Source organism: Hordeum vulgare, chromosome 6H (assembly GCF_904849725.1).
Source record: "Hordeum vulgare subsp. vulgare chromosome 6H, MorexV3_pseudomolecules_assembly, whole genome shotgun sequence".
In the NCBI taxonomy this organism is placed as follows: domain Eukaryota; kingdom Viridiplantae; phylum Streptophyta; class Magnoliopsida; order Poales; family Poaceae; genus Hordeum; species Hordeum vulgare.
In genome coordinates, this window is record NC_058523.1 from 140,089,090 (window position 1) to 140,116,521 (window position 27,432).

The 27,432-nt window shown below is 44.2% G+C and overlaps 1 protein-coding gene across 1 annotated transcript; it reads left to right on the forward strand.

Moving 5' to 3' along the window:
* Positions 1-17,890: 17,890 nt before the first annotated feature.
* LOC123401347 (actin-related protein 4) lies at positions 17,891-26,800 on the forward strand. Its single transcript, XM_045095129.1, has 20 exons — positions 17,891-18,052; positions 18,148-18,239; positions 19,660-19,833; positions 19,924-19,997; positions 20,343-20,423; positions 20,523-20,583; positions 20,652-20,701; positions 21,188-21,242; positions 22,004-22,081; positions 22,156-22,209; positions 22,976-23,029; positions 23,120-23,180; positions 23,645-23,696; positions 24,263-24,329; positions 24,522-24,581; positions 24,670-24,732; positions 24,886-24,948; positions 25,546-25,610; positions 26,314-26,382; positions 26,475-26,800. Exons 1-20 carry the CDS (start codon positions 18,040-18,042, stop codon positions 26,518-26,520), a joined length of 1,332 nt encoding a protein of 443 aa, XP_044951064.1. The 5' UTR covers positions 17,891-18,039; the 3' UTR covers positions 26,521-26,800.
* Positions 26,801-27,432: the final 632 nt, after the last annotated feature.

The following is a 27,432-nucleotide window of genomic DNA, read 5'->3' on the forward strand; positions in this document are numbered from 1 at the left end:
CGAGCAAAACAAGAAATGACTACAATCTGCCAAAAACAGCCACATAGCACTTCCTACGCCTCACAACTTCGTCTACACAACTCCGATGAGCTCAAGCAAGGAATGGCATGAAAGAGGGCAAGACGCACTACTACAAACAACTAACAACTACTAGCATGGCAGCAAGGAGCACTAGGAAAAGAAGACACTAAAAGGGCATCTCACACGTTGTTTCAGACTTAGTGAAAATAACACCTCCTGAAAGTGCAGTTTTCAGCCTGAAGGCATATTGACAGCAGCAAAACCTATAGCTACAGGACTCCAAATGGCATGAAACTTAACAGCATGCTAGAGAAACATAAGGGGTACAACTAACTCCATTGGACCAACTCCAAAAGAGCTACAGATCACAAGATACAAGCAAGACAAGACAGCAACGAAATGTAACAGATTCCAGACTTAGAAATATTTCAGCTCCTCTGAAACAGCACTATTCAAGCAACTTGAGGGCAGTCAAACAACACCTAAACATGCATTTCTATTGCAACCAAAAATACCAGGGACTAAACAAAACATCCGAGATCAACTCTCTAGTTGACAACTAATTCGAACGGGGCTCGGAATAAACCCTACGAATTAAACAAAAGGTCATCACGGCAAAATATCTCGCGAACTAACTTCCTCAAAAGCTAAAACTAATTGCACAGAAAAATCCATGGGATTTTTCTACCCCGAAAACATATAAAATATGTGGGGTTTGCAATACAAAATAACGCTACACAATAATGCGGGAGAAATAGACCTAGACACGAAAAATAACCTAACGGGCAATCCTTACACGCAAAAATACGAGTGACCGCGCTAAAATACGTAGAAGTATGGTCCTTAAAACATGGACATTAAATCTATGGCATACGGGCAATCCGGATACGCACGAAAAATTAACTACGGAATGGAACCTATTGTAACAGCACGTAAAACAAAGCATTAGGCACCCTAAACGGCGTTAAACAAATATGCATGTAGGATAATCGTGTTCTACTCGCGAAACTACCCCAAAACGATATATAACACGTCCCGAACCGGCTTACGGTTTAAAAGTTACGGGGGTTTTAAATATCGTCTAATTTCCTGAAAATACTAAATCGCCACGTAATAAACAAAAAAAAACCTCTCGGGCTGAATCTGATGCTAAATGGGCCTAAAGTGCATGGGCGTTAAATAACCAAATCTCGCTCAGGCGCACGTTAGAGGGGTCAGGGGGTTGGCTCACCTTGGGCCGAATCAGACCGGCCTGGAGGAGTGGGCCGAGGAAGCTGCGGGCCTGGCTCGGGCGCTGGGGAGGCTGGGCCAGCGGGGCCCACGCGCGGGGTCAGCGGCGCGGCAGCTCCTGGGGCGAGCGGGTGCAGCGCCCCGCCGTGCTGCTCCCGACCGGGAGCTAACTGGCGGCGGCGGGAGGTTGGTGCGGGCCGCAGGGGACCCGAGGGCGGCGGGGCCGGCCGGATTTGGCCGGACCTCGCCGGATCCGGCCGCCGGCGGGCGAGGCAGCAAAGGCGGCGGCGCTGGCGGGACAAGGCTACAAGGTTCGGCCGCAGGGAGCTCCTGCGATGATGCGGCGCTCCGGCGGCTACGAGCTCCGGCGACGCGGCCGGCCGACGGGAGGGGGCCGGTACGGCGCGCTGTGACCCAGAGGAGGCGGCGCAGGCGTCCCGGGCAGGCGGCGAAGACGGCTGGCGGCGCAGGCAGGGAGAGGAGCCGACGGCGGCTCGGGCCCAGATGGGCTCGGGCGGGCCTGCCTCGGGCTCGCGGGCCCGGCGGCGCCGGCAGGGGAGAGAGAGGCTATGGGGTCGACTAGGGTTTGGTGGGGTGCGGAAATTGAGGAGGAATTTGAAGAAGCCTGTCTAAAAATTAAGGAGGAGGGGGGGTATTTATAAGGAAAAGGGGGCTCGGTTAACCGGAATCGCCCTCCGGATCCAACCGCGGGGTCGGATTCGGACGATTCCGAATGCGGGGCGTGCTACATGGCCGTGTTGTGTAGACATCCGGAGATGAGAGGGAGAACGGGCGGCGCGGCAACGCGATTTAAAACACTGACACACGTCCGACGGTATACCGAATACGGTGCCGCTACGGGCGACCGTTCGGGAACCAGACGGTCTCCGATCGCGACGAAATTCAACGGGCGGCCTCGCTATAACTAACCACAACCGCACGTCAAATCTCAACCCGATCAGAGAAAGTTTTAAACGCACTTTAAAAACTAAAAACAGGGTTCCGACGGTGCCGCGGGCGCGTGCGTGTGCGGTCGGACTCAGAACGGACGACGACGAGAACCGGCAACTACTAACGAATGCAAGTTTTGAAAACGGGCGGCAACGGAGATGCCGATGCAATGCAGATGATGCGCATGATGCGATGATTACACGACAACTGAAATACCCACACGACGAAAATGGAAAGAAAAGGGAAGCTTCTAGAACGTCGGCATCGGGCTGTCACAGACTAGGCCATACTTTTTCCCTCCAAGACTTGCCCACGAAGGAGGCCCAAATAGATCCACATGAAGGATCTCTAACGGCCTTGAAGTGGATACAATGTTCTTGGGTAGATGTTTTGATTGATGTTGTTTCCCAGCTATGCATGCACTGCACACACGATCTTTCTTAAAAGATACATTTGTTAGTCCAAGGATGTGATTGCCGTTTAAGAGATTTTGAAGATTTCTCATGCCGACATGGGCGAGCCGGCAACCATCCCATGTCGGCCTTGGCCATTAGACAAGTTGTATGGAAGGTGCTCTCTTTCGAGAAATCAACCGTGTAAAGGTTGCCATCCAACTCTCCAACAAAGGCCACTTCGAGAGTGTCTCTCTTAAAGACGTTCACATTCGTTAGTCCGAATAATGTGTCATAACCAACGGAAGCCAATTGGCGAACTGAAAGTAAATGATATTGAAGAGATTGGACAAGCATGACATTTGCAATAGACATGTCATTAGTGATTGCCACCTTGCCCAACCCAATTACCTGCCCTTTCGACCCTCCACCAAATACAATGCTCATGTATGGTCGAATGGCTTGCATGAAGTCATAGAGCAAGTTACTATCTCCGGTCATATGATTGGTGCATCCACTGTCGATCACCCATTTGGCTCCTCCGGAGAAAACAGCCTGTAACGAATTAAGACTTGGTTTGAGGTGCCCATTTCGTCATGGGGCCTCTCACATTAGTTACAAGAGTCTTAGGGACCCAAATAGTGTAAAATCAGAATGCATTACGGGGACCAACGAATTTAGCATAAACCTCTCCTTCCTTTGATTTGCGAAGTACATAGGATGGAGGCATGAATTAAGTTATCTTGTTGAGAGTAGGCGAACCCCTAGTGGTCGACCCACTCACAACCTTACCTTTCTCCTTGTGTCCCTCTCGTACAAATATTTCTTTAAGCGGAGTTGTACACTTGAGAGGAGATGCACTTTTCTTGGCGGTGCTTGGATTGAACCCAAGCCCTTCCTTGGCAAGGCCTCCATTGTGTTGACTTAATATCTCATTGAGAGTCTTTTGTCCTTGTGCACATGTCATGAGACCTCTATCTAGCTGTGCCTTTAGCGAACAGTTTTCCTCAAGGATAGATGTCAGCTCACTACTAGAGTTAGTAGTGCAGGTATCAACATTAATAATAGGTGAGGAGTAAGCCTTAGCTAAAGTGTCAAGATAAGTAACCTTGAGTGCCTCAAAGCTCTTTGTAAGAACAGTGAGTTTCTCTTCCTTGTCTTTGAGAGACAAGGATAGACGCTCACAGTCCTTAGAAAGGGAAGCATGAGAGTTCACTAGTCGGTTTTTATCATTTAGTAACTCTTTGCACACAGATTCAGCCTTTTTCAAGGAGGCAAGATCGTTAGCATGTTTATCAAGGTTTTCACCAACTTTTGAGCATAATGCATCATTTTGTGCTTCCTCATACAGGACTTTCTGCTCAAGGATTTCATTTATTTCCTTATCCTCAGTGACGAGGGTTTTGAGTTCCTTGATGGTATTGGTGTGCTTACTCACCATTTCTAAGTATGCGAAACATAGTGAGCTTCTTTCCTTTAAGAGAGCACTTAAATTTGTTTATTTTGGCAAACATGGGATGATCTAAGTCATTATCCTCATAGTGATCTTCCGCATCAAGATACTCATCAGGTGAGGTAGAAGCTAGACTGAAAGAGTTTAACCGTGGAGTTACCTTAACCTTATCATGGGAGCTTTGGTCTTCCTCATCTCCCATGGCAGTCTTTGCCATCAAACACTTGTGGGTGTTGCCCTTGTAGTCTTTCATATAGTTGTAGTGAACAACATCACCACTTTTGTTGACTAGCCTCAGGGTGTTTTGTGTATCCTGAGCTACTCCGGCAACCCCACCAACGTCTTCTGGATCTGATTCTTCTTGTGCAACCATTGCTCTTCCATCTATTCTCTTGAGCTTGGAGTTCATAGGGTTTGACAACTTCTTCTTTACAAAGGTCTTCGGAAACCTTGGTTTATCTTCTCTCTTCTCATAAGGGCAGTCATTGGAAAAGTGGTTGGTTTCCTCACAGTTATAGCATTTCCTTACCTTCTTCTTTGGGAATCTTCCCTTGAATTTTCCTGCACTGAACTTCTTTACAAAGAGAGCAATGTCCTCATAAGATGGGCTTTCATCAGAGTCAACATCATCACCATCTTCGCAGTCATCATCACCCTCTTCTTCTTCACTTTCTTCTTCATCACATTCATGCTTTGCTTTCAAAGCAAGATTGATCTTTGATGTTGAAGTGCCATGCATGGCAAGGTGCTTTGTTGCATTTGCCTTTGACTCTTCAAATAATTGGAAAGTGGATATGATGTCATCTGGAGTCATTTCTTTGAACCCATGGTGCTGCCTCATGTCCCATACCATTTGAAGTAACTTGTCCACGAGAAATCTCTTGGTCAGATTGAAACCATCTTGCGTCTTGTCACAGTCACAGGACTCAATGTCTGCGACGAGAGTCATGAGCCGTTCTAGCAGTTGCTTGGGAGATTCACCCTTTTCCATACAGAAATTCTGTAATTGCCCCTTGGCAATTTCATATTGAGCAAGCCGAAGAGTGGAGGTATCGGTCTTGGTCCTTATAATGCTATCCCACAGTTCCTTGGCACTTGTGATGTGAATGTAAGGTCTCCGTTGCTTGTCATTCATTCCTTTTCTTATGCACATGATCGCAGTGTCATTGAGATGCTTGTCATAAGTTTCTCTGGGAGTGAGACACCTGATCTACAGTATTGTACCCATGCTCGAGGATGTCCAACATCTCATCATTGGCGTACCTAAGATGATCCTGCATACCAACTCTCCACAAAGAAAAATCGGAATTGTCATCAAGCAAGGGAGGTTTTCCTCCAGGATTGTACTTAGGTTTCTCAACTTGAGATCTAGCATAAAGCCATGGAACACTGGTTTGGTTCCTTTCCGGAGGTTGTTGGCCAAATGAAGAACCGTGCACATGTGGCCCTGAGGCCCTCGGGGACGTGGTTGTCCCCGTGGTTAATGATGCCGGTCTCATTTGGACCAAGGCCTCAAGAGAAGCATCATGCTCCTCTTTTTGCTTGGCAAGGGCCCGTTCCAGGTCCTCAGAGGTGAAGGACTTGACTTCCGTGGAATTCCCGTCCCTCTCCACTGGAGCTACAGTAGTGGGAATCCCGTCCATCTCGCTCTAGGGCGGTTAAGCCACAAGAATAGAGCACGAGGCTCTGATACCAATTGAAAAGGATCGATATGGACCTAGAGGGGGGGTGAATAGGTACAGTTCCAAATTTTAATAATTACTTAGCAATTTTAGGCAAAGGTGCGGAATATGAGCGTAGGCCTAATAATTGCTATGACAAGGAGTAAGCTATTTAGAGTGAAGTAAGGCAACCGGTAAATAATAATCAAATACAAGTACGTAATAAGGATTAACACAAGTAGAGAGTTAGGGTTAGGAATAACCGAAACTCCAAGAGAGACGAGGATGTATCCCGATGTTCACTTCCTTGGAGGGAAGCTACGTCACCGTTAGAGGGGCGGATGTTACCACAAAGGCACACCAACGCCACGAAGGCTCACCCTATTATCCCTTTGAGATAACTCCACGAAGGCGTTTCTCAACCACTAGTGGTAAGCCTTGAGGTGGCTTCCAAACCTTCACAAACTTTTTGGGGGAAATCACAATGGTTTGATTCCTCTCCGAAGACTCCTACCGCCTAGGAGTCTCCAACCTACAAGAGTAGCAAGATCACGGGGATTGCTCAAAACTTGCTCAAATCACAAATCACTTTGGTGGGGAGGAGGAGAAGGAGACGATCTATCTTTTGATTGGAACAACACTCAAAGGGACTCACAAATGTTCTTGGGATCTAAGATTGAGTGTAGACAAGAGTGAGTGAGAAGAAAGGTGTTCTTGTATGTGTTCTAGCTGTGTTGGACACCCTCTCACGAAGTGGGAGGGGGTATATATAGTGGGGAGTGTAAAACAACCGTTGGGGACACTTTAAGTCACACAGGGTTCGGGCATCCGGCAGTTCACGGATGTCCGGGCATCCACTAGTGGTCAGACGTCCGACAGGGGTCGGTCGTCCGAGGGCTGTAGATATGTCTGGAATCACTGAGTTGAACAGGGACCGGACGTCCGGAGAAGGCCGAAAGTCCGAGTTATTCGACTCAAACTTCTTCTGGTGCAAGATTCCGGATTTCCGAAAGGGGACGGACGTCCGGGCCTCGGACGTCCGGAGGGAGCCAGAAGTCCGAGTTATATAGCTCAAGTTCTTCTGGTGCAGGGCTCCGGATTTCCGACGCTGGTCGGTCGACCGACCCTCAGACGTCCGGAGGGAGCCGGAAGTCCGAGTTATATGGCTCAAGTTCTTCTGGTGCAGAGCTCCGGATTTCCGAAGCTGGTCAGTCGTCCGACCCTCGACCAGCCCTCGGACGTCCGGAGGGACCGGATGTCCGAGACATTAGTCATGTTTTGAGATAAGAGCAGAGTAGTGAAGATGTGGAGTTGAGCAGAAAAGTAGAGATGTAGTATGAGAAAATTCATCACAAAACCTGTGATCCCCTCTTAATAGTGCGGGATCCCTATACTCAAGAATAGTAAACTTAAAAGGATAGTCTACATCATCTTTTCTCAATCCCGAGCCTTCTTGACATATAAATCCCGATCATCTCAGACCACCTTGGCACATAATTCTCAATCTACTAAAGCACTTGCCATCCTGAGATACACTCAACAAATAGGATTAGTTTCCTATGTATGTGTTGTCATTAACACCAAAAATCGATTAGGGGCATAACATGCACTTTCAATGTTAGGTGGGCAGGGGAAGACCAAGACACAAACCGTTGGAAAGGAGAGTGTACATGCCACTAGTTGTCTTGCCGCCGTCTCCAACAGATAATCTTTTACGTTATTGAGCCCGAGACTATATGAATATATACACATTAGACTATATTAGTTGACCGGGTATAATTGTGGACGGCAAGGATCAAAAGTATAAGCATACAACGACAACCTCTATGCCGAACGAACAATTTGGCAAACACATGACCTCCAATAACCATCAAAGAATCATCTCTGCCTACCTCTTGCTTAAGATCTAGAAATATGAAAAATTTGATAACTTAGAGAATACAAACAAAGAAATACATTGTGGAACTATGCTACACCCCGTTTTTAGCCTCGAGTACAACACATACGAGACATGGCATCGGCTCAATGTAGCTGATGTTTCTTGATTGGAGATTGTTGGCCATGATCTCAAAAAAATGTAGACCATCATGCTCGCGATGAGAAACAAGGTGATGGCGAGGCAAAAAGGGTGCTCATCGGAGGAGTGACCTCCAATATCACGTTGTCGTTGTCAGCATTATCGACCTCCAGTATCGCATTATCAGCGTTGGGATGGAGGCCCCACCTGCATGTGGGGAGAAGGCCGGATCGGTAGAGGGTTGGCCGGCAGTACCATGCTATCGCCACTGCTCGCAAGAGAGAGCTACAAGGAAGGGGATATGAATGATTGAACCATCGCTGAGGTGGCTGCGACGAGGTTGAGGAGAGGCATAGCGAGAGAGAGGTTCTTTTTTAGAGAGAGAAGACCTGTGACGGATCGGATTCATTTGCTTGTGTGAGATCTAATTGGACTGTGGTGCAGAGGCCCGATCAACAAGAATTCACCGTTTTTTCTACCAGAGCAGCGCTCTTCTCACACAGCCGGCCCACTTGGTAGGGGATGAGGGTCCTCAGGAAGATCGGACGACCAAGAACATTTAATATGCGGAATCGATGGTTACAAATGTTGATGGCTTCAGATGGTTGGATTAGTGCTTAGTTATAATGTCTTTAAATGACAAAGTAATAGGCATAACAACATCATAAAGTGTATCATCGTCCTCAATACTATATGATTCATTCTAATTATTTGGGAGAGATACCTGTTTTACCTTTACTTTTTCTTCTTTTCTTATTCTCCACCACATCATGTGTGGGTTTAATCAAATTTTCTGAGCTTCTTATTAATGATATTGGTTGGATAGGAAGCTCCTTCTCGTCACTTGTTTCATTATGAGAGACAACAAGAGGGGAAGTGGATATCTTCAACCTTTCATTAGTATTCCTTTTATATTCTATTGGTTTTCCTATCTTTCTATAGTTGGCAATATAAGCATTCTCATTGCAATTTAGTACGCAAGACATATATTGTAGATTAGTTCCAAAATAGTCTGCGAATAACAATGCTTCAAACCAACTATTTTTTTCTTTCAATTCTTCACTCCCCCCAAAAAACAAAGTTTATTATAAAGTTTAAGGGTGATCAATTCATTACAATATTTGTTCACGATTCGATCATGAAAAAGTATGCATTGAAAATTAAGATGTCCAACCTTGTTGCAAAGTTCACAAGTAATAGGATGAAGAGAGCATAATTTCGTAGAAAATTCATCTATGCCTTTAATCCACCAATTTATTTTATCATGTTTATGCTTCTTAAATCTATCACCCCTATAAGGCACGTCTTCGCAAATTTTATTCACTCCACAAAAATTGGCATGCTTATATGAAATATTTTTATCATGACTAGTGAAATCATCATTAGTATCATGGGTATTCAAGGAACTCATACTAACAACATTTCTATCATTCTCATCATTCAAGTATTTAATGCCAAACATTTTATTGAACTCTTCTCCTAATACTCTGGCACAATTTTTGATCCATCATTTTCACGGAAGACATTATAAAGATGAAGTAATTGAGGCAACCTGAACACCATTTTTTGATTCTTTTTATGAACCAAACTAGTGATAAGCAAGAAACTAAAATATCTAGTTACAAAATCTAAAGATATACCTTCAAGCACTCACCTCCTCGGCAACGACTCCAGAAAAGTGTTGGAAATATGCCCTAGAGGCAATAATAAATTAGTTATTATTATATTTCTTAGTTCATGATAATCGTTTATTATCCATGCTATAATTGTATTGATTGGAAACACAATACTTGTGTGGATACATAGACAAAACACTGTCCCTAGTAAGCCTCTAGTTGACTAGCTCGTTGATCAAAGATGGTCAAGGTTTCCTGGCCATAGGCAAGTGTTGTCACTTGATAACAGGATCACATCATTAGGAGAATCATGTGATGGACTAGACCCAAACTAATAGACGTAGCATGTTGATCGTGTCATTTTGTTGCTACTGCTTTCTGCGTGTCAAGTATTTGTTCCTATGACCATGAGATCATATAACTCACGGACACCAGAGGAATGCTTTGTGTGTATCAAACGTCGCAACGTAACTGGGTGACTATAAAGATGCTCTACAGGTATCTCCGAAGGTGTTCGTTGAGTTAGTATGGATCGAGACTGGGATTTGTCACTCCGTGTGACGGAGAGGTATCTCGGGGCCCACTCGGTAATACAACATCACACACAAGCCTTGCAAGCAATGTGACTTAGTGTAAGTTACGGGATCTTGTATTACGGAACGAGTAAAGAGACTTGCCGGTAAACGAGATTGAAATAGGTATGCGGATACTGACGATCGAATCTCGGGCAAGTAACATGCCGAAGGACAAAGGGAATGACATACGTGATTATATGAATCCTTGGCACTGAGGTTCAAACGATAAGATCTTCGTAGAATATGTAGGATCCAATATGGGCATCCAGGTCCCGCTATTGGATATTGACCAAGGAGTCTCTCGGGTCATGTCTACATAGTTCTCGAACCCGCAGGGTCTGCACACTTAAGGTTCGACGTTGTTTTATGCGTATTTGAGTTATATGGTTGGTTACCGAATGTTGTTCGGAGTCCCGGATGAGATCACGGACGTCACGAGGGTTTCCGGAATGGTCTGGAAACGAAGATTGATATATAGGATGACCTCATTTGATTACCGGAAGATTTTCGGAGTTACCGGGAATGTACCGGGAATGACGAATGGGTTCCGAGAGTTCACCGGGGGGGCCCACCCACCCCGGGGAAGCCCATGGGTGTTTGGGGTGCCACACCAGCCCTTAGTGGGCTGGTGAGACAGCCCAAGAGAGGCCTATGCACATAGGAAAGAAAATCAAAGAGGAAAGGAAGAAAAAAAAAGAGAAGGAGGTGGGAAAGGGAAGAAGAACTCCACCTTCCAAACCAAGTGGATTTCGGTTTGGGAAGGGGAGACCTTCCCCCTTGGCTCGGCCGACTCCCTTGGGAGTCCTTGGACCCCAAGGGAAGTCTCCCCCCTCCTCCTCCTATATATAGTGGGGTTTTAGGGCTGATTTGAGACGACTTTTCCACGGCAGCCCGACCACATACCTCCACGGTTTTTTCCTCTAGATCGCGTTTCTGCGGAGCTCGGGCGGAGCCCTGCTGAGACAAGATCATCACCAACCTCCGGAGCGCCGTCACGCTGCCGGAGAACTCTTCTACCTCTCCGTCTCTCTTGCTGGATCAAGAAGGCCGAGATCATCGTCGAGTTGTACGTGTGCTGAACGCGGAGGTGCCGTCCGTTCGGCACTAGATCGTGGGACTGATCGCGGGATAGTTCGCGGGGCGGATCGAGGGACGTGAGGACGTTCCACTACATCAACTGCATTCACTAACGCTTCTGCTGTACGGTCTACAAGGGTACGTAGATCACACATCCCCTCTCGTAGATGGACATCACCATGATAGGTCTTCGTGCGCGTAGGAAATTTTTTGTTTCCCATGCGACGTTCCCCAACAAAAAGAGCTTGATGTCTACTACACAACTTTATTCTTATAGACTATGTTGGGCCTCCAAGCGCAGAGTTTTGTAGGATAGTAGCAATTTTTCCTCAGGTGGATGACCTAAGTTTTATCAATATCCGGGAGGTGTAGGATGAATATGGTCTCTCTCAAACAACCCTGCAATCAAATACAAGAAATCTCTTGTGTCCCCAACACACCCAATACAAGTGTAGTATGGACAGTAGAAATAGGTTTTTGTAATCCAAATATATAAAAACAACAAGGTAACAAGTAGTAAAAGTGAGCATAAACGACATTGCAATGCTTGGAAATAAGGCCTAGGGTTCATATTTTCATTAGTGCAATCTCTCAACAATGCTAACATAATAGAATCATATGATCATCTCTCAACGTGCGATAAAGAATCACTCTAAGGTTCATAAGTAGCGGAGAATATAAGATGAAATTGTTGTAGGTATTCTTTCCGATCAATCTATTGAGTTATTCTTATAAGTGTCACAAACAACCCTAGAGTTCATACTAGAATAACACATATGATACACATCAATCAATCCTAATGTTACATAGGTACTCCAATGTCACTTCAAGTATCCATGGGTCAATTATTTGACATACATCAAACAATTTTAGATTCATCATATTCAATCCAAAACAAAGAACTTCAAAGAGTACCCCAATATTTCTATCAGAGAAAGTACGACAAGAACGTGTATCAACCCATATGCATGGATTACCCCAATGTCACCTCAGGAATCCACAAGTTGAGTACCAAAACATATATCAAGTGAATCAATAGAACAACCCTTGTAACCACAAGTATCCACATGCAAGACTTACATCAATTGATCTCAAATCCAATATTCAACCTGACATAACAAAACCTCAAAGGGAAAGACTCAATTCATCACATCAAGATAATAAGGGAAGGATACCGTATGATTCAACTATATTAACAAAGCCCGTGATACATCAAGATCATTACATCTGAAGAACATGAGAGAGGGAGGGATAGAGGGAGAGAGAGAGGGTGAGAGAGCGAGCGAGCGAGCGAGAGCGAGAGAGAGAGAGAGAGAGAGAGAGGGATAGAGAGAGAGGGGGGGGGGACAAAGAGATCAAACACATAGTTACTGGTACATACTCTCAGCCCCAAGGGTGAACTACTCCCTCTTCATCATGGAGATCACCGGGATGATGAAGATGGCCTCCGGTGATGATTGCCCCCTCCGACAGGGTGCCGGAACAAGGCTATGGATGAGATTTCTTTGGTATAGAGGCATGCGACGGCGGAGCGGAAGTTCTAGGTTAACTTCTGAGGGTTTTGGGATTTATAGGATTTTTCAGCGTTGTAATCATGCTAAACGGAGCCACACGATGGTCCCGAGCCATCAGGGCACGCTTGGGGGTGGTGGTCGCACCCTGTTGGATTGGGGGCACCCTGTGCACCCTCAGATGGTTCTTCGCTCCAATATTTTTTATATGTTCCCGAAATAATCGCCAAATAGTTTTGGGTGATTTTGAGAAATTTTATTTGCTACATAAAAACAACACCACGGTAATTCTGCTGGAAACAGTGTGAGTCCAGGTTAGTTCCAATTAAATCATATATAGTGCATCAAAACCATATAAAAGTATTGTAAACATAGGTAAATATGACATGGATACTTCATAAATTACCGATACATTGGAGGCATGTCAAACAACGCAGTGGCACATCCTAAGGTAGCCGAGACCGTCGTGATTTCATCTTGTGAACATCTAATTGGTAGAGCTGCACTCTGATACGTCCATTTTGCATCATGCTTTCGTGTTGATATTTATCGTTTTTTGGACTGTTATTATACTTTGTGGTACCATACTTATGCCTTTTCTCTCTTATTTTGCAAGATTTATTTGAAGAGGGAGAATACCGGCAGCTGGAATTCTAGACTGGAAAAGGAGCAAGTCTGAGTCCTCTATTCTGCGCAACTCCAAATGCCCTGAAAATCAATGTGGAATTTTTTGGGAATATATAAAAAATACTAGGCGAAAGAAGTGCCAGAGGGGAGCTACCAGGGGCCCACAAGCCTGTTAGCCGCCACCTACCCCCCTGGCGGCGGCTACAGGGCTTGTGGGCACCCTGGTGGCCCACTGGCCCCCCTCTTTTGCTATATGAAGGGTTTCATCCGGAAATTTTTTGGGGTGGAGCTTTTTCGTGGATTCTCCGCCGCCACGAGGCGGAACTTGAGCAGAATCAACCTCACTCCTGCTCATCTTGATGATCAACCATGATGCTTGTCCTAAGATGTTCAGGATAACTCCACATATGTTAATCTCCAGCTTACTTGGCTGGAAGAAAATCACTACATCATCCATGAACATGGAGATCCTTTACTGTAGTCCCCATCTCGCCAGTGGTGCAAGCATTCCCCTAGACGCGGAAAACTTGAAAAGAGCCCGTAGTGGTTCCATGCATAAGATGGATATCATGGGTGATAGTGGACCCCCTACGTTAGACCCTCGCATGCTGGAATTAGCTTTCCCGGATTTCCATTAACCATGATCCTCGTGGAAGAGGTGGACAATAGTCCACATATCCAAGTGATCCACTTGTTACCAAAACCCATCCGCCTTGGAACCTCAAGCACGAAAAGCCATTGGATCGAGTCGAATGCTTTGGTGATGTCCAATTTAAGCATCATTGATGGACTCCTAAGAGCACATAGTCTCCTAGCTGCCCATTGGACTAGCATAAAATTATTGTGGAGCAATTGGCCACGTATGAAAGCACTTTGGTGGTACCCAACTAGCTTTGACAGCTCATGTGCAAGTCTCGTAGCCAATATTTTGTCAAAGATCTTGATCAGACCACTCACAAGGCTCACCGGTCTAAAATCTTTGACTTCCACCGCCCTTTCTTCTTTGGTAGTAGTGAAACTATCACCTTATTTATCACCACCATGCATCTCATATATCTTGTGTGGAACTGGTCTACAACTCTCATGAAATCCCCTTCAGTGATGGGCCAACATGTAGCATAGAATCCATCGGTCAAACCATCCGGGTCTAAGGCCTTATCATATGGCATTGCTTTGATGATTTTATGTACCTCCTCCATGGTGAAAGGAATTTCTACGCGCGAGAGGCCATGCGAAGGCAAATCCAGAATGTCAAGGTTGATTGTAGCTTCCTTGACCTTAAAAGTCCAAAACAGCTCCTAAAACTAACCATCCACCAACCATGCAACACTCTATTGTCTCGTATGCACCACACCATTGTGTTGTAGAGACGTGTTGATGTTCTTCCTTTGTGTGTGTGTCTCGCGTGCCTTTGGAAGAACGTAGTGTTTGCATATCCTTACCTAAGATGTAGAACCCTTGAGTCCTTTCAAGAGAGCACAATCCCAGAAGCTTCCTCTTAAGTAGTTTGGGCAACCCATGCTTCTGGCTCGACAGGGTTCTAGCTTCCGCAACTACGTCCAATCTTCCAATCATCTTCATTGTAATGGAAATTTGTAGGCGAATGTTGCCAATCCGCTGATCAATGCAGCGTTGCAACGCCTTTGTCGTGGCATGTAACTTGTTGTCTAGCATCCCAAGCTACCTGAACTGTATCCATAAAACCTCCACCTTGGGCCAAAAAACTTTAGAACTTGAAACATTGGGCCATCTGAAACTTCGCGTCAGATCCACATGGAGTGGACAATGGTGTGAGATCACCGAACCGAGAGCCGTAAGCAGATTGCTAGGGTATATATCCACCCGAGAGTCAGTCACAAATATGAAGTTGGTCTTCTCCATGGTTGGGTTTCGACGTTCATTGCTCCACGTGTATCACCTACCGTTCAGATATAGCTCTTTTGGGTTCCAATCTATCGAGCGGTGCTTTGAATTGCGTCATCATCCGTTGGTTAGTCGTTGCCTTGTTCTTGTCCTGAGGGTTTACTACCAGATTGGAATCCCCAAGGAGAGCCCGCGAACCAACATGTAGATCAGGCACATCCCGAATCTCTTGCATAAATTCCACTTTCTTGGCACCCCCTGCGGTCCATCGACTCCAGCCAACCACTAAGAGCAACTCTAGCAGACCCCGCATAATGCCGGCCCGCAAAACGCGTTTGCAGTTCACGCAAAACCAGTTTTGCGGGCCGGCGCGGGCTGGCACAGATGCAGACCCCCCAAACGGATCCGTAAAAAAATATATTCGCGGAATATGCTTTTTTACGGGTCGGCATCTGCGGGTTCTGCTCGGGCTCCACCGTGACGACCCACAAACAGAAAACTGCAAATCTCACATTTGACCTAGGGTTTGGCAAACAAGTTCAAATTCAAACGAAATAAACAATTTGCGCGCAAATAAAAGCGAAGTTCATTACGCAAAAGAAGGCATGCAAAGGTTTGCGCCCATGTCCGGCATCATCTTGGGGGTCGATCTTCACTCCGCGCCATGGAGGCCATATTGAAGTTCATCGGCGCAACCGAATCCACATCCGTCGGTTGGAACGCTTGTTCCAACTCCCGCACTGAAATCATGCACATTGGCACCATATGGAGCAGAGAAAACATCACCGGAACTGGAACACGGACCGGTAGAGGCGACCATTCTCCTCTTCAAGATCTCTCTCCTTGCCATATCATGCCATGTTTTGGTGAGGTCGTCCATGTCATTGTGGTTCATTGACATGATCTTGTTCTCCTCGGCGAGCAACAATGACATCGATTTGGTTTCAGAGGCGCGTGCTTTTCTCTCCTCAATGGCAGCTTTGCAGAGCCCCTCTTCCTTGAGCATTTGCCATTTTTCTTGCTTCTCTTTTGCCTTCTTCTCGGCCAACTCTTTCTTGATCTCCAACGACTTCAACATCATCAACTCGTTTGATTGCACCATGGCATCAATCTTCTCCCTCAAGCTCACTGCTTCTTGCTCTCTCTTCATCTTCTCTTTAGTCTTCTTGTCACCATCGGGTTTGTGCAAATTTCTTGGGCCATCATCATCCTCATCTTCATCCATGTTTACAAGTGAGCCTCTCTTTGGTGGGGATTCTCTGTCGATCAACTTCCACTTGTTGCACTTTTGGAGCAACTCCCAACAATGCTCTAATTTGAAGAATTTGCCTTCCGAAGCTTCCATGTCCTTGTATCTATGTTGAGCAATCTTGTCCTACAAAATGTGAACAAAATGATGCAACCATTTCCCATGATACATTATGATGATGCACAAATTGAACAGAGGAAAAACAAACTCACATAGTCGGACTCCACGGTGCCACTTGGAGGTGCATTGCGTACTTGCTCCAAGCAAGCTGCCCAACGGCTGCACATAGGTTTGATATTCTTCCAACGCCCTTGAAGTGACCGAAATGTGGGTGCAGTCCTATTAGGATACTTTTTCATAATGCGGAAGTATTGATCTACGATCCTTTGCCAATATCTCTTGACGGTTTGAGAAACACCCGTGCATGCATCAAGAGACACCGCACTCCATGCTTGGATCAAAGCTTGATCTCCAAGATCGTATAGTTCTTCGATCTTTGGCTTTTCCCACCCCTTGCTTGCGATTGCTCAAACGCTTCCGCTTCGATCTCCTCCAATTCGTCCGCAACACCATGATCATCCATGCCGCCGTCCGTTTCATTGTAGTTGAATGGTTCGAAAGAGGCTTGATCAATGTCAACCGCGTTCGTGTCCAACATGTTCATGAACTCGTTTGTTGCATTGTTCGAACCACTTCTATAGCGAACGATGACAAGTCACGAGCTATCAAGACTAATGGCGAAAAATGAGAAGGAATCGCCAAGACCGAAGAGGCATACCTTCCGGCCATTTCGTCGAACACCTCGGCCGCGGGGGGAGCGAAATTGTTCAACGGCATCGCCGGAGCACCTCCTTGTGCGGGGGGGGGGGGGGGGTGAAGTCAGAGGTTGAATAAGATGGCTTCCTTAAAGCCAGAACCTTCCTCAGCTTTACAGCCGCGGCCTTGCCGGCCTTCTGCGCCGCCGACCGGGATCGCACTGCGGCGTTGGCGCCCGGAGCGCGGGCCGTCGCGGCGGGTGCAGCCGGATTCCCGCCCTGCACGACCAAGATGCCCTGCCTCTTTCGGGAAGGCGCGGCGTGTGTTTGGGCGACGGCGGCGGGGGCAAGATGGCCGGCGACAAGATCCGCCTGAGGGGAAGGAGCATGCGTGACCTCGACGGTGACGGGGGACAACATGGGGTCCTCCATGGCGGCGAGGAACGACTGGGGAGGAGGAACCAGAGCTTGCGGATGGGTGGCAATGGTGGCGGAGGGTGCGGGGAAAGGGGAAAGCGCGCGCGAAAATGTCCCCCCGCCAAATCTCGCGCCGGATAGGGGTTGAGCTCGGGTCGGCCTCCCAGCCCGTGAAGATGGAGGTTGGGGAGAAGATTTGCCGCGCCCCGCCCGTAAAGGACCATGTTCACTTAAGATTCTTCAATGCCTCACGCATGATCTTTTATGGTATTTTTAATCTTTTTAATAATGAACCACGAGCAAATTTCACATGACATTATGGTATTTTGATAATTTTTTAAATTAATGATTTAACTCGTTCTATTTTATGGTTTCGTAGCAACGCACGAGCGTTGTGCAGTATGTGTTGAAAAACCCCGGCACAGCTGTCCAATTCATGAGCTCGACCTAAACGAAACGATGAACTGGCAACTTACTACTAGTGGAGGTGGGAGTTGACAAGTGAGGAGCAGAATTGAGAATTTGGAGTGGAGGGTTGCCGAACAGGCCCAGCGTCACCGCCGACGCCTCGACCCCGCAGCCCCGCTCCTGCTCGCCGAGCCCTCCCTCTCCGGATCTCCAGCCATGTACGGCGGCGGTAAGGCTCGCCCCTGCCCCTGCCCCTGCTGAACCCTAAACCCCGGAGATCTCCCGCCCCGACCGCTCACTTATGCTCTGCTCTCTCACCCGCAGACGAGGTCTCGGCGATCGTCATCGACGTGGGCTCCTACAGCTGCAAGGCGGGCTACGCTGGCGACGACACCCCCAAATGCGTCTTCCCCTCGGTGAGCTTCTGCTTCTAATTGGTCGGATTTTCTGTTTCTTCCGAGTGCCTCGTTGTGACCAGGCTGTTTTAGTTCGTCCACTGAGCCGGGAGTGCTAAATCCGCGTGCACTGCAGCCGTGGGAGTTTGGGTGCTTCAAAATTTCCAAGTTTTCGAGCTATTTTTAAGTCAAACGGCTTCGGATTCTGGTTCGAACGTGGTGGTGCTAGCGTATCAGTTCATGCTATACGGGCCAAACCATAAACTTTGTAACAGGCACGCACGTCCTACTCTGCAAATAATAGCTACATTAATACGAAGTCGGATTCAGGCATTGAACCTGCAGACTGTGATAAGATGCACTTACCTGTCGGTTCCAGCAGCGGGTGCAATCTTTTTTATCTATTGGCAAGAAAGTTAGTTCATGATTCAGGCTTTTCTAATGGCCCAGATTTGCCAGTGTTATCTAGTGTGAGCCTTTTTTTTTTTTGAAAGATCCAGCTGCTGGCTGGCTTGTATTGATTTATAGCAGATAGCAAATGGGAATACAAAAGGTGGTTTTTGATCAGAGGATCAAGGAATTAAAAAGAAGACTAAAAAGAAGATACAACATCTTCGTTAAGTAATATTTTCACGGAGGGTCCCCAAAGGGGTGCTCCAGAAAAACTGCTCCTGCTTGGCGCCAAAACTCAAGAGTTCTTTTGATGGATGTGTTGATGTTTGTCAGTGCCACTACCTTGTTTTTGAAAGTACATTCATTTCTCTCCCTCCAAAGCTCGGATAGAATTAGGATGATCATGGTTTTGATGGCCTTTTTGTGTTCAGGTCTTGCAGTAGTTATCATTTTAGCTATGATGGCTGCTGGCTTGGTCTTGCTTTGCCACTTGCTTGGGTGGAGGGAGCTACAACTGAATTTCAAGTGTTGAAAGTTTCTGCATTGTGACTTGTGCTGTTAGTTCAGGAGGTTAACTGTAGATCTCATGGGAACTTGGGAAATGGTACTGTTGTGTTTGAAATGTGAAGTTCAGTTTATAAACAAGTTGTTGACTTGGAGATTATTTTCTGCCCCCCTTAGACTCTACAGTTAATGTTTTATTTTTGTTGTGTGAAGATTTCCCTCTGCAATTAGTGGGATTATTGGGCTAATTTTTGCAGAGTGGCAGTAAATTGTTAGTTTCACTCTGTTACCGATGACATAAGCAAACTATTCATGTAATGACATTCAGAGAAAATGAGAAGTACTGTGTAATTAGCACTAAGAAAATGGTTCGAATTTGGCCACTTAATGCCATTGTTTGGGTTTAGCACGTTTTCTTCTTCTTTGCCTGAACAGTGCTTGGAATTTTTGTAATTTTGTTGGTTCAAGGGTATGTGAGCTACCTAATTGGATGTTTTGGCCAGTACAACTTATTGCACTCAGTATCTGGTTTTGATATGTTGAGGTTGTTGGTTCAATTGAACAAACGGGAGATGCTGATGAAGCTAAACCAGAAAAGGAGGCCGACTCTGGATCAGATCCTAAGAATGGATCCAAGCCTATGGATGTGGACAAAGCCAAGACAAAGCGCAAATTTTATCTAGGCCAAGAATTAGAATTCAGGAGGGATCATATGGAGGTTTGTAACTGCACATTCTGAGGATGATTTGTTGCTCATGCATTTTATTAACTATTGCTTATTGGTTCTCTCCCCCTCCCCACTAAACAGGTGATCTCACCGATGAAAGATGGAACAGTTACTGATTGGGAAGTTGTTGACAACATATGGAATCATGCTTTTAGGTAAATTTATTTACCTACTTGATGCAGCTATGAGCAATTTCTCCTCTTTAACATGGCTCATCAATAATCAGCAATGACACCATTTGGACTACAATTAAGTCACTAGTTTAAGCTTAACAAGTTAGCATTCTGTGTTTATTTGCTATCAAGTGTACTGATTGTGAAATTCTTTAGCATTCTGTATTTTCCCTTTTGTTTTATTTAATTTGTTGAGATGCTTTGACTTCTATAACAGGTAAGGTTGATTAAGTACAAGGATTTCCTCGTTACGATGCTATGTAATTTGCTGGAGTTGCTATTGCTTTGTTCTATTGTATTGTCACACTCACTTATTCTGTATTTCAGACGGCGGCTATTGATCAATCCTGAAGAGCATCCTATGCTGATAGCAGAACCTTCTACAAACAGTGGACAACAAAGAGAGAAGTATGTGTATATGTTCTGTGTTTAGAACATTTATATCGCTAACTCATATGAGTGCATTCAAGACCGACTCTTTTGACTCTTATTTTCCATGTTCTATAGAGCAGCAGAAGTTATGTTTGAGAAGTACAAAGTGCCAGCGCTGTTCCTAGCAAAAAATGCAGTATGTCTCTCAGAAGTAATCCTTGATGCAATCGGTTTACTATTTTTAATTGTTGATTTGGTTGTCAGGTTCTCACATCTTTTGCATCTGGACGTGCTACGTCTCTGGTGGTTGACTGGTCAGCATTTTCTTTACGCCTTTTATCCCTGCAACCTGCTATTTTCCTTGTAGATAAATGAAGGTCCCTTTTTGCTACGTTAGCACGACTAGTTTGTGAACAAGTGCACTGTGTTCTGATGCCTGCCTGGTTCTCAATCTCATACTTTATATCTGAAATATATTGTTTTTTACCAATATATGTTGCACGTAGCACACATATATTGTGGAGCAACCCATCCATGAGAAGAAAATGCTGATGAAGAAGTTGGTTCTAACTGTTAATGCTTAAGATTCCATTCGCTGTGCTTGATGTGAACACCTTAATCTGGTTTCGTGCTTAGATGACCTTCTTGAATACTTAAGCATTTTATAAGCTGTGTATTAGAATTCAACAAGCTGGTGTTGAACATCTACCAACGATTTATTTCATCCTCGTTTCACTGCTTTGGGTCTTTATCATGAGAGCAATTGCTGCATTATGACAGTGTGTTCATTTCTGGTGCAGTGGTGGCGGGTCTACTGTGGTTTCTGCTGTGCATGATGGTTATGTGTTGCAAAAGGTATGTTATGATATTGATAACTGATTTTCAAAGGGAGGTGTACACTACATTACTTGCCTGTATCTAATAGTGATTTACCTGTTTTTACTTTGTAAATTTCATTTGAAAGTGTGATTAATCCAAACTTCGCTTTATAATTTAATAAAATAAGATATCAAGTTGTATCATATGGACCCTGGCATATGTAACACTGACACCACTTTTGGCTTGTCTCTTCTGAAGCCTTTTCTTCTACTACCTCCGTAACTAAATATAAGACATTTTCTTAAGGAAAACGCTTACCATCATCCGGTGGATCACAGCAGCCGCGTCCGCCACCTTCTCAGCATGACATGCGTTCACGAACGCGCTTCTGCAACGGGAGCTATGCTTCTGAAACATATGCAGTGTTGCAATGATCTACAACGGATATTGTGCAACAAATTTCTTTTACGTAAATTTTCTGCAACAAGACCTTTGTTGCAAAAAAAATTTGCAACAAAACCTCAGTTGCAATATTTTTTTGCGATAAAATAGTTGTTGCAAAAAAATTCCGCAACAAAAGACCTGTGTTACGCCACACCAATACCTGTGTTGCAATGGTAGAGGTGCACTCGGCCGCTTGATGCGGCAGATCCGACGGCTCGTGACCAAACTGATCTTTTAAAAAGATCAGCCGACGGACGCATAGCATGCCCCATTTCTTAATTGAACTGCAAAAACTTCTTATATTTAGTTTCAGAGGTAGTATCATTTTGCTCACACTTGTTTTCATGTGGCAGTCTGTGGCAACTTCTCCAATTGGTGGTGAATTTTTAACTGATTGTATGATGAAAAGCTTGGAGAGCAAGGGCGTTGTTGTAAGCATCTCTCTTTGTTAAGACAGCATACTAGTCCTTGCTGTATTTTCATATCCTGTTTGTTCACTTCTCAGATTAGGCCCAAGTATTCATTTAAGAAGAAGGAAGTGAGCCCTGGAGATTATAAGGTGTAATTTCTATAACATTACACTTGATATCAAAATCTTCTTCTTGTTTGCTTGTGATTCCTTGGGACCAAGAGATAACTCTTTATACCATTCGATGTGCCCCTTTGTTGAAACTCCTTGTACCATTGAATGTGAGCTGAGCCGTTGGTATATTTGAAACTAACACACCAGTAAAGAGAAGAGGGGCAAAATATACAATATATTTATCTTACCATGTAAAAACGTCACAGGCTGATATCTGATCTCTAGGAAATCCATGTCTAACAAAAAACATGAGAGAGCCTGCATAGGTCTGTAGATAGAAATTGAATACTCCCTCCGTCCCAAAATTATTGTCTTAGCTTTATCTAGATATGAATGTATCTAGTCACGTTTTAGTATTTAGATACGTCCATTTCTAGACAAACCTAAGACAAGAATTTTGGGACTGAGGGAGTACCATTTTGGCATTTCCAATATCATGAAGTAACACTGTCCTGTTCATATCAGTTTTCATAGATACATGAGCACGGTGGTTCTCTGACTAATATCTAGCTGGCCCTTCAAATTTATGTAGTATCTTTCTTCCTATTTGTGCGGTCTACCTAAGGTTCTGAATCTTTTGTGTTAATTAACTAATCAATCATGGTTACATTCTAAATTAATTAGCATTATGCTACTGATAACTGGCATGTTTATAAAGACGAAAACCTGAAACATCACACTAGATGGATATAAGGGAAACTATGCGGTGTTTTATTCTGTGAACCCATGTTTGTCTTTTCAGGTTGTAGATCTTGATTTTCCGAACACGACCGAGAGTTACAGGTTATACTGCATGGTATGTTCATTGGCAAATCCGTAATTCTTGTTTTACTTTGTTGAATTTTGTCTGTATGCCTTTAATGGTAATGCTTACTCCGTATCACAGAGAGCCATCGCTGGCGACATCAAAGAGTCAGTTTGCAGAGTTCCAGATACCCCCTTTGATGGTATAACATTTAAAAAATACATTATTTCTGTGATTGTTTAGCTCTGCTATTAGAACACGCAAGCTTGGATGATACTGTTTCCACTATATGCCAGATCAGTTGATCCATTAATGAATCCTATATATGCATGCGACCATAATATACTCCCTCGGTTCCTAAATACAAGTCTTTTTAGAGATTCCACTACGGACTATATACGGAGCAAAATGAGTGAATCTACACTCTAAAGTATGTCTATATACATCCGTATGTAGTCCGTAGTGGAATCTCTAAAAAGACTTATATTTAGGAATGGGGGAGTAGTTGGCTACTTTATATGCATATTGTCTGTCTGTCACCATTATTTTTGATCTTTTATTCGTTTGACTGATTTGACACATCTGTTTGTGTGCTTTAAGCACTATCTTGCTTTGTGTTCCTCTTTTAGGTTCTGCCATTTACTTTCCCTGCTTTTTTTCATGCAGAAGTGGCATATGCAAATGTTCCTACAACTTCATATGAGCTTCCAGATGGGCAGTAAGTTATCAATATTATGTATACTTGTTTACGGTCAGATTAGTTCTATTTTATTGCCAACTATATTAAGAATATGGCCTACTAGCACTTTCTGGATTGTATCTGATGCATCGTGCACTCTTACTCCATTGTGCATGGCTCTTCACTTCTTCAGTACACCCCACAAATGGACATGACAAATTTCGTTGTTTACAAATTGACATAAAACCAATATATCATACTATTGAAAAATTGCAGTTTGACGACCTTAAAGTTTCAACTCAAATTCTGATGAAAACCACAGTTTACTCGGATATGCTCATGTGCAGTGGAGCCTCGAGTTGTAATTTTGCAGCCTGGTACACCATATCATGATTCAGCTACTACATTGATTGTATACTTTTTTCATTCCCATTAAAAAATAGACATGGTATTTCGATTTTGGATGCATAATACACCTAAAAGGTGCCTGGGGTTCTGACATCTCCCCTTTTTTCTGTTTCTGTTGCTGTAATTTTGTTGTTAATATGTTGTTTGTGCTTGTATTGTTTAAGATCTTATAACTTATCTATGTTATATCTGAGCAGAACTATTGAAGTTGGTGCAGATAGATTTAAGATCCCTGACATTTTGTTCAACCCATATCTTTCCCAGGTGAGTGAAAAAAGCATAATTTGCTGTGTCGTGTGTGCATGTATGTTAATTGGTCAGGATTTGTGCTAGTGGTGGATTACACTATCCAGGAGCAGAACAAGTTCATTGTTTTCTTCTTCAATAGATGCTATTTTATTCAAAAAAATCTTTTGACTTGTCTTCACTCTCTCACGAATAACTTCTGATCAACAGACTATTCCTGGAGTCGATGGATTTGGAGATTCCACTTCAATTCGTGGACTTCCACGAATGGTGAGTTAAGTTATGGGTGCTATACTATTGTGCAGCTTGGATGGTTCTTTATGTTAATGAAGTTGCTGCCACCATTGTTGTTCGTCAGGTCCTTGACAGTATAAACAGATGTGATGTTGATATTCGCAAGGAACTACTCAGCAACATCTTGGTAAAGACATTATCCAGTGCTGCACTCTGCTACTTCTCCCTACTTGTTCCCATGCACAGGCTTAGTAAATGAACATGTATAACATAATCTCTAGTTCTCCTGTTATGTTCTGTTTATATAACTCTGACATCTGCAAACTTGTATTCTGGATAGCTTTCTGGTGGCTCGTCATCAATTCTGCAGTTAAAGGAGCGCCTAGAAAAAGAAGTACTGGAGGTAAAAAAAACTGAACAAGCTAGGATGAATGTCACCTTTATATATTTTCACCGTCTCCACATATATTTCATTTTAGAATATGAGCATTCAACCTTCAACCACTAGCATACACAAAAGCATTTAGACTTCTCGCGTAGAAATGATAGCAGGTTTGTCATCAAAAGTTTTTCTACATTATTTTTCTTTCTATAATGACATAAATTTAGATATATAGAGGTAGTGGCATTAGAGTTAGGCATGTATTTTTTTTTTTTGAAGCTTTGCTTATTATTAATCCAATTTCAATAAATTATTTGCTTTGTATGAACTCAATGCATGCTTTAGACAAGCTTTCCACCTTATTTCTGCGAACTTCCTCGGAGATAGAAGACTAAAATGTATCTCGTTGATTATTTTGTTAGTGACCAGTGATTACAGTGGTTACAATGGTTCCTTAGTCTTGATTTTGTTAGTGACTATTAATAACGACTCCTTAGTCTCGATTTTGCTGGTTAGTGAATAACGATTGCAATGTAGTGACTAAAGTCTAAAGCTGCTTATAATGTTCCCTGAATCTCTGCAGGGCTTATTCTTATTTTTTTAACTCATTGATTGCAGGAGTCCCCTCAAAATGCTCGCATAAAGGTTTTGGCAAGTGGAAGTTCAATGGAGAGGCGTTTCAGGTTAGACTGCTATATTTGCCAGTTAAGCAAAAATAATAATTGCGACATGGGTCTATGCGAACCTGATTAAGCAACAAATTAAATAGTAAAATGACATTTTTGCGACAAACATAGTCTAGCATAATATTCACGTTCAAAGTTTCGGGACAAAATGAGTTATGTCGTATTCTGAGTGAAAAAGAACAAGAGTGCAGCTACAAAGGCCGTGAATACTGAATAGTAGCTGATTCTGTTGTATTTTGCTCAGAGTACGGCATTTATTGTTTTCTCCCGAAACTTTAACTGTGTGTACTATGCTAGATCATGTATGTTGCTAAAAAGCTTAAAAAATATTTGACTATTTCTACTATTTTGTTTTTCAATTTGGGTGCGCGCGCACCCAGGTTCACCGATGTATTTTCGAGCACCGGCTATATTCAATGGACCCCGTTAGAAGCAGAGCAGTTTGAATGATTGTGTGTGTCATTGTGGTTGCCACTAGAAAGTAAAACTGTATTTGCTGCATTAATTAATCCAAGTAGCTTACCGCATATTGTCGTGGCCCTGAGATTGGCATCGTCATGCCACTACAACTTATTGGGGCCATAGGGAAGGGCCACCGGTGTGAATGGGTGTGAGGGAGGCCGGTTCTGTGTGGGCAAGATTCATCTTTTAGATAGATATTCATTGACAAGGCTGATATGTATTTGTAATTTGAGTGCAGTGTTTGGATTGGAGGGAGCATTCTTGCATCTCTCGGGTCGTTCCAGCAAATGTGGTTCTCCAAAGCAGAGTAAGTTTGGGTAGATATTTTAGGTTCTGTTTGCACTGCTCGCCGCCGCTGACACCTAACAATATCTGCATATATATGTATCTCGCAAACAGGTACGAGGAGCATGGCGTTTCTTATATCCAGAGGAAATGCCCATGAACATCTAAGCTTTTCTGCTGCCGAAAGATGTAGTATGTGGGCAACTGCAACATGCTGCCTGAGCTAAGCTTTGTGCTGCCGAAAGATGCAGTATGTGGGCAACAGTTAGATGCACCTTGCTATCTGGGGATGTTTATTCTTGTAATTGACTAAATTAGTTTTGAGGCCTGCTCATCTTGTGATTGACTAAATTAGTTTTGAGGCCTGCTCAGTGCCAGCTCAACTGATACTTTGCCATTGATAGTAGATAGTAGCAATTATTCATGTGCTGATTTTTAAAGTCCGAGATGTAGAATGCAACGGAGTTACTCTCCAGACTCCTATGTACTCCCTCTGTTAGAGCATCTCCAATAGGCGTCCAATGCATGGTGCGCTAAAACAAGTTTTACAGCATCAAAATAGTAAGTTTTTAAGTGAAGCAGAGCGCTGGCTCCGGCAGCCACTGCAAAATATTGCGTGTGTGAACCGCTCCAACATGCGAGCAGCCAAAGCACACACGAAGAATATTTGAAAAACAACATATAGATAAAATTAAACGATATAAATAGCATAGTTAAACCGAACACCACAAACTAGTCTACGATATAAATAAAAATATATAAGATACTATGGTGTAAATAAACTAGAAAAATACTCCGAAGTTGATAAAAACGCGTTTTCCCATCGAGAATCGTCTTCGTCAAAGAACCATGCATGTCCCAGGTGACACTGCGATATCGCTAGTGCCTTCTGTCGGCGTCTGTCCACTCTTTCCGCATGCCTATTTGCCCTCCTCTTTGCCCAGAAGGGGGTTGTCGTTGGCGACGTCCTCCGGGTAGGCGCCACTCTGCCATGGCTTGCTCGTTCGCCTCGGCGATGAGGAGGCGGCGCTGCCGCCTACAGTGTTCGTGACGGTCCTCGTCGGTTACTACA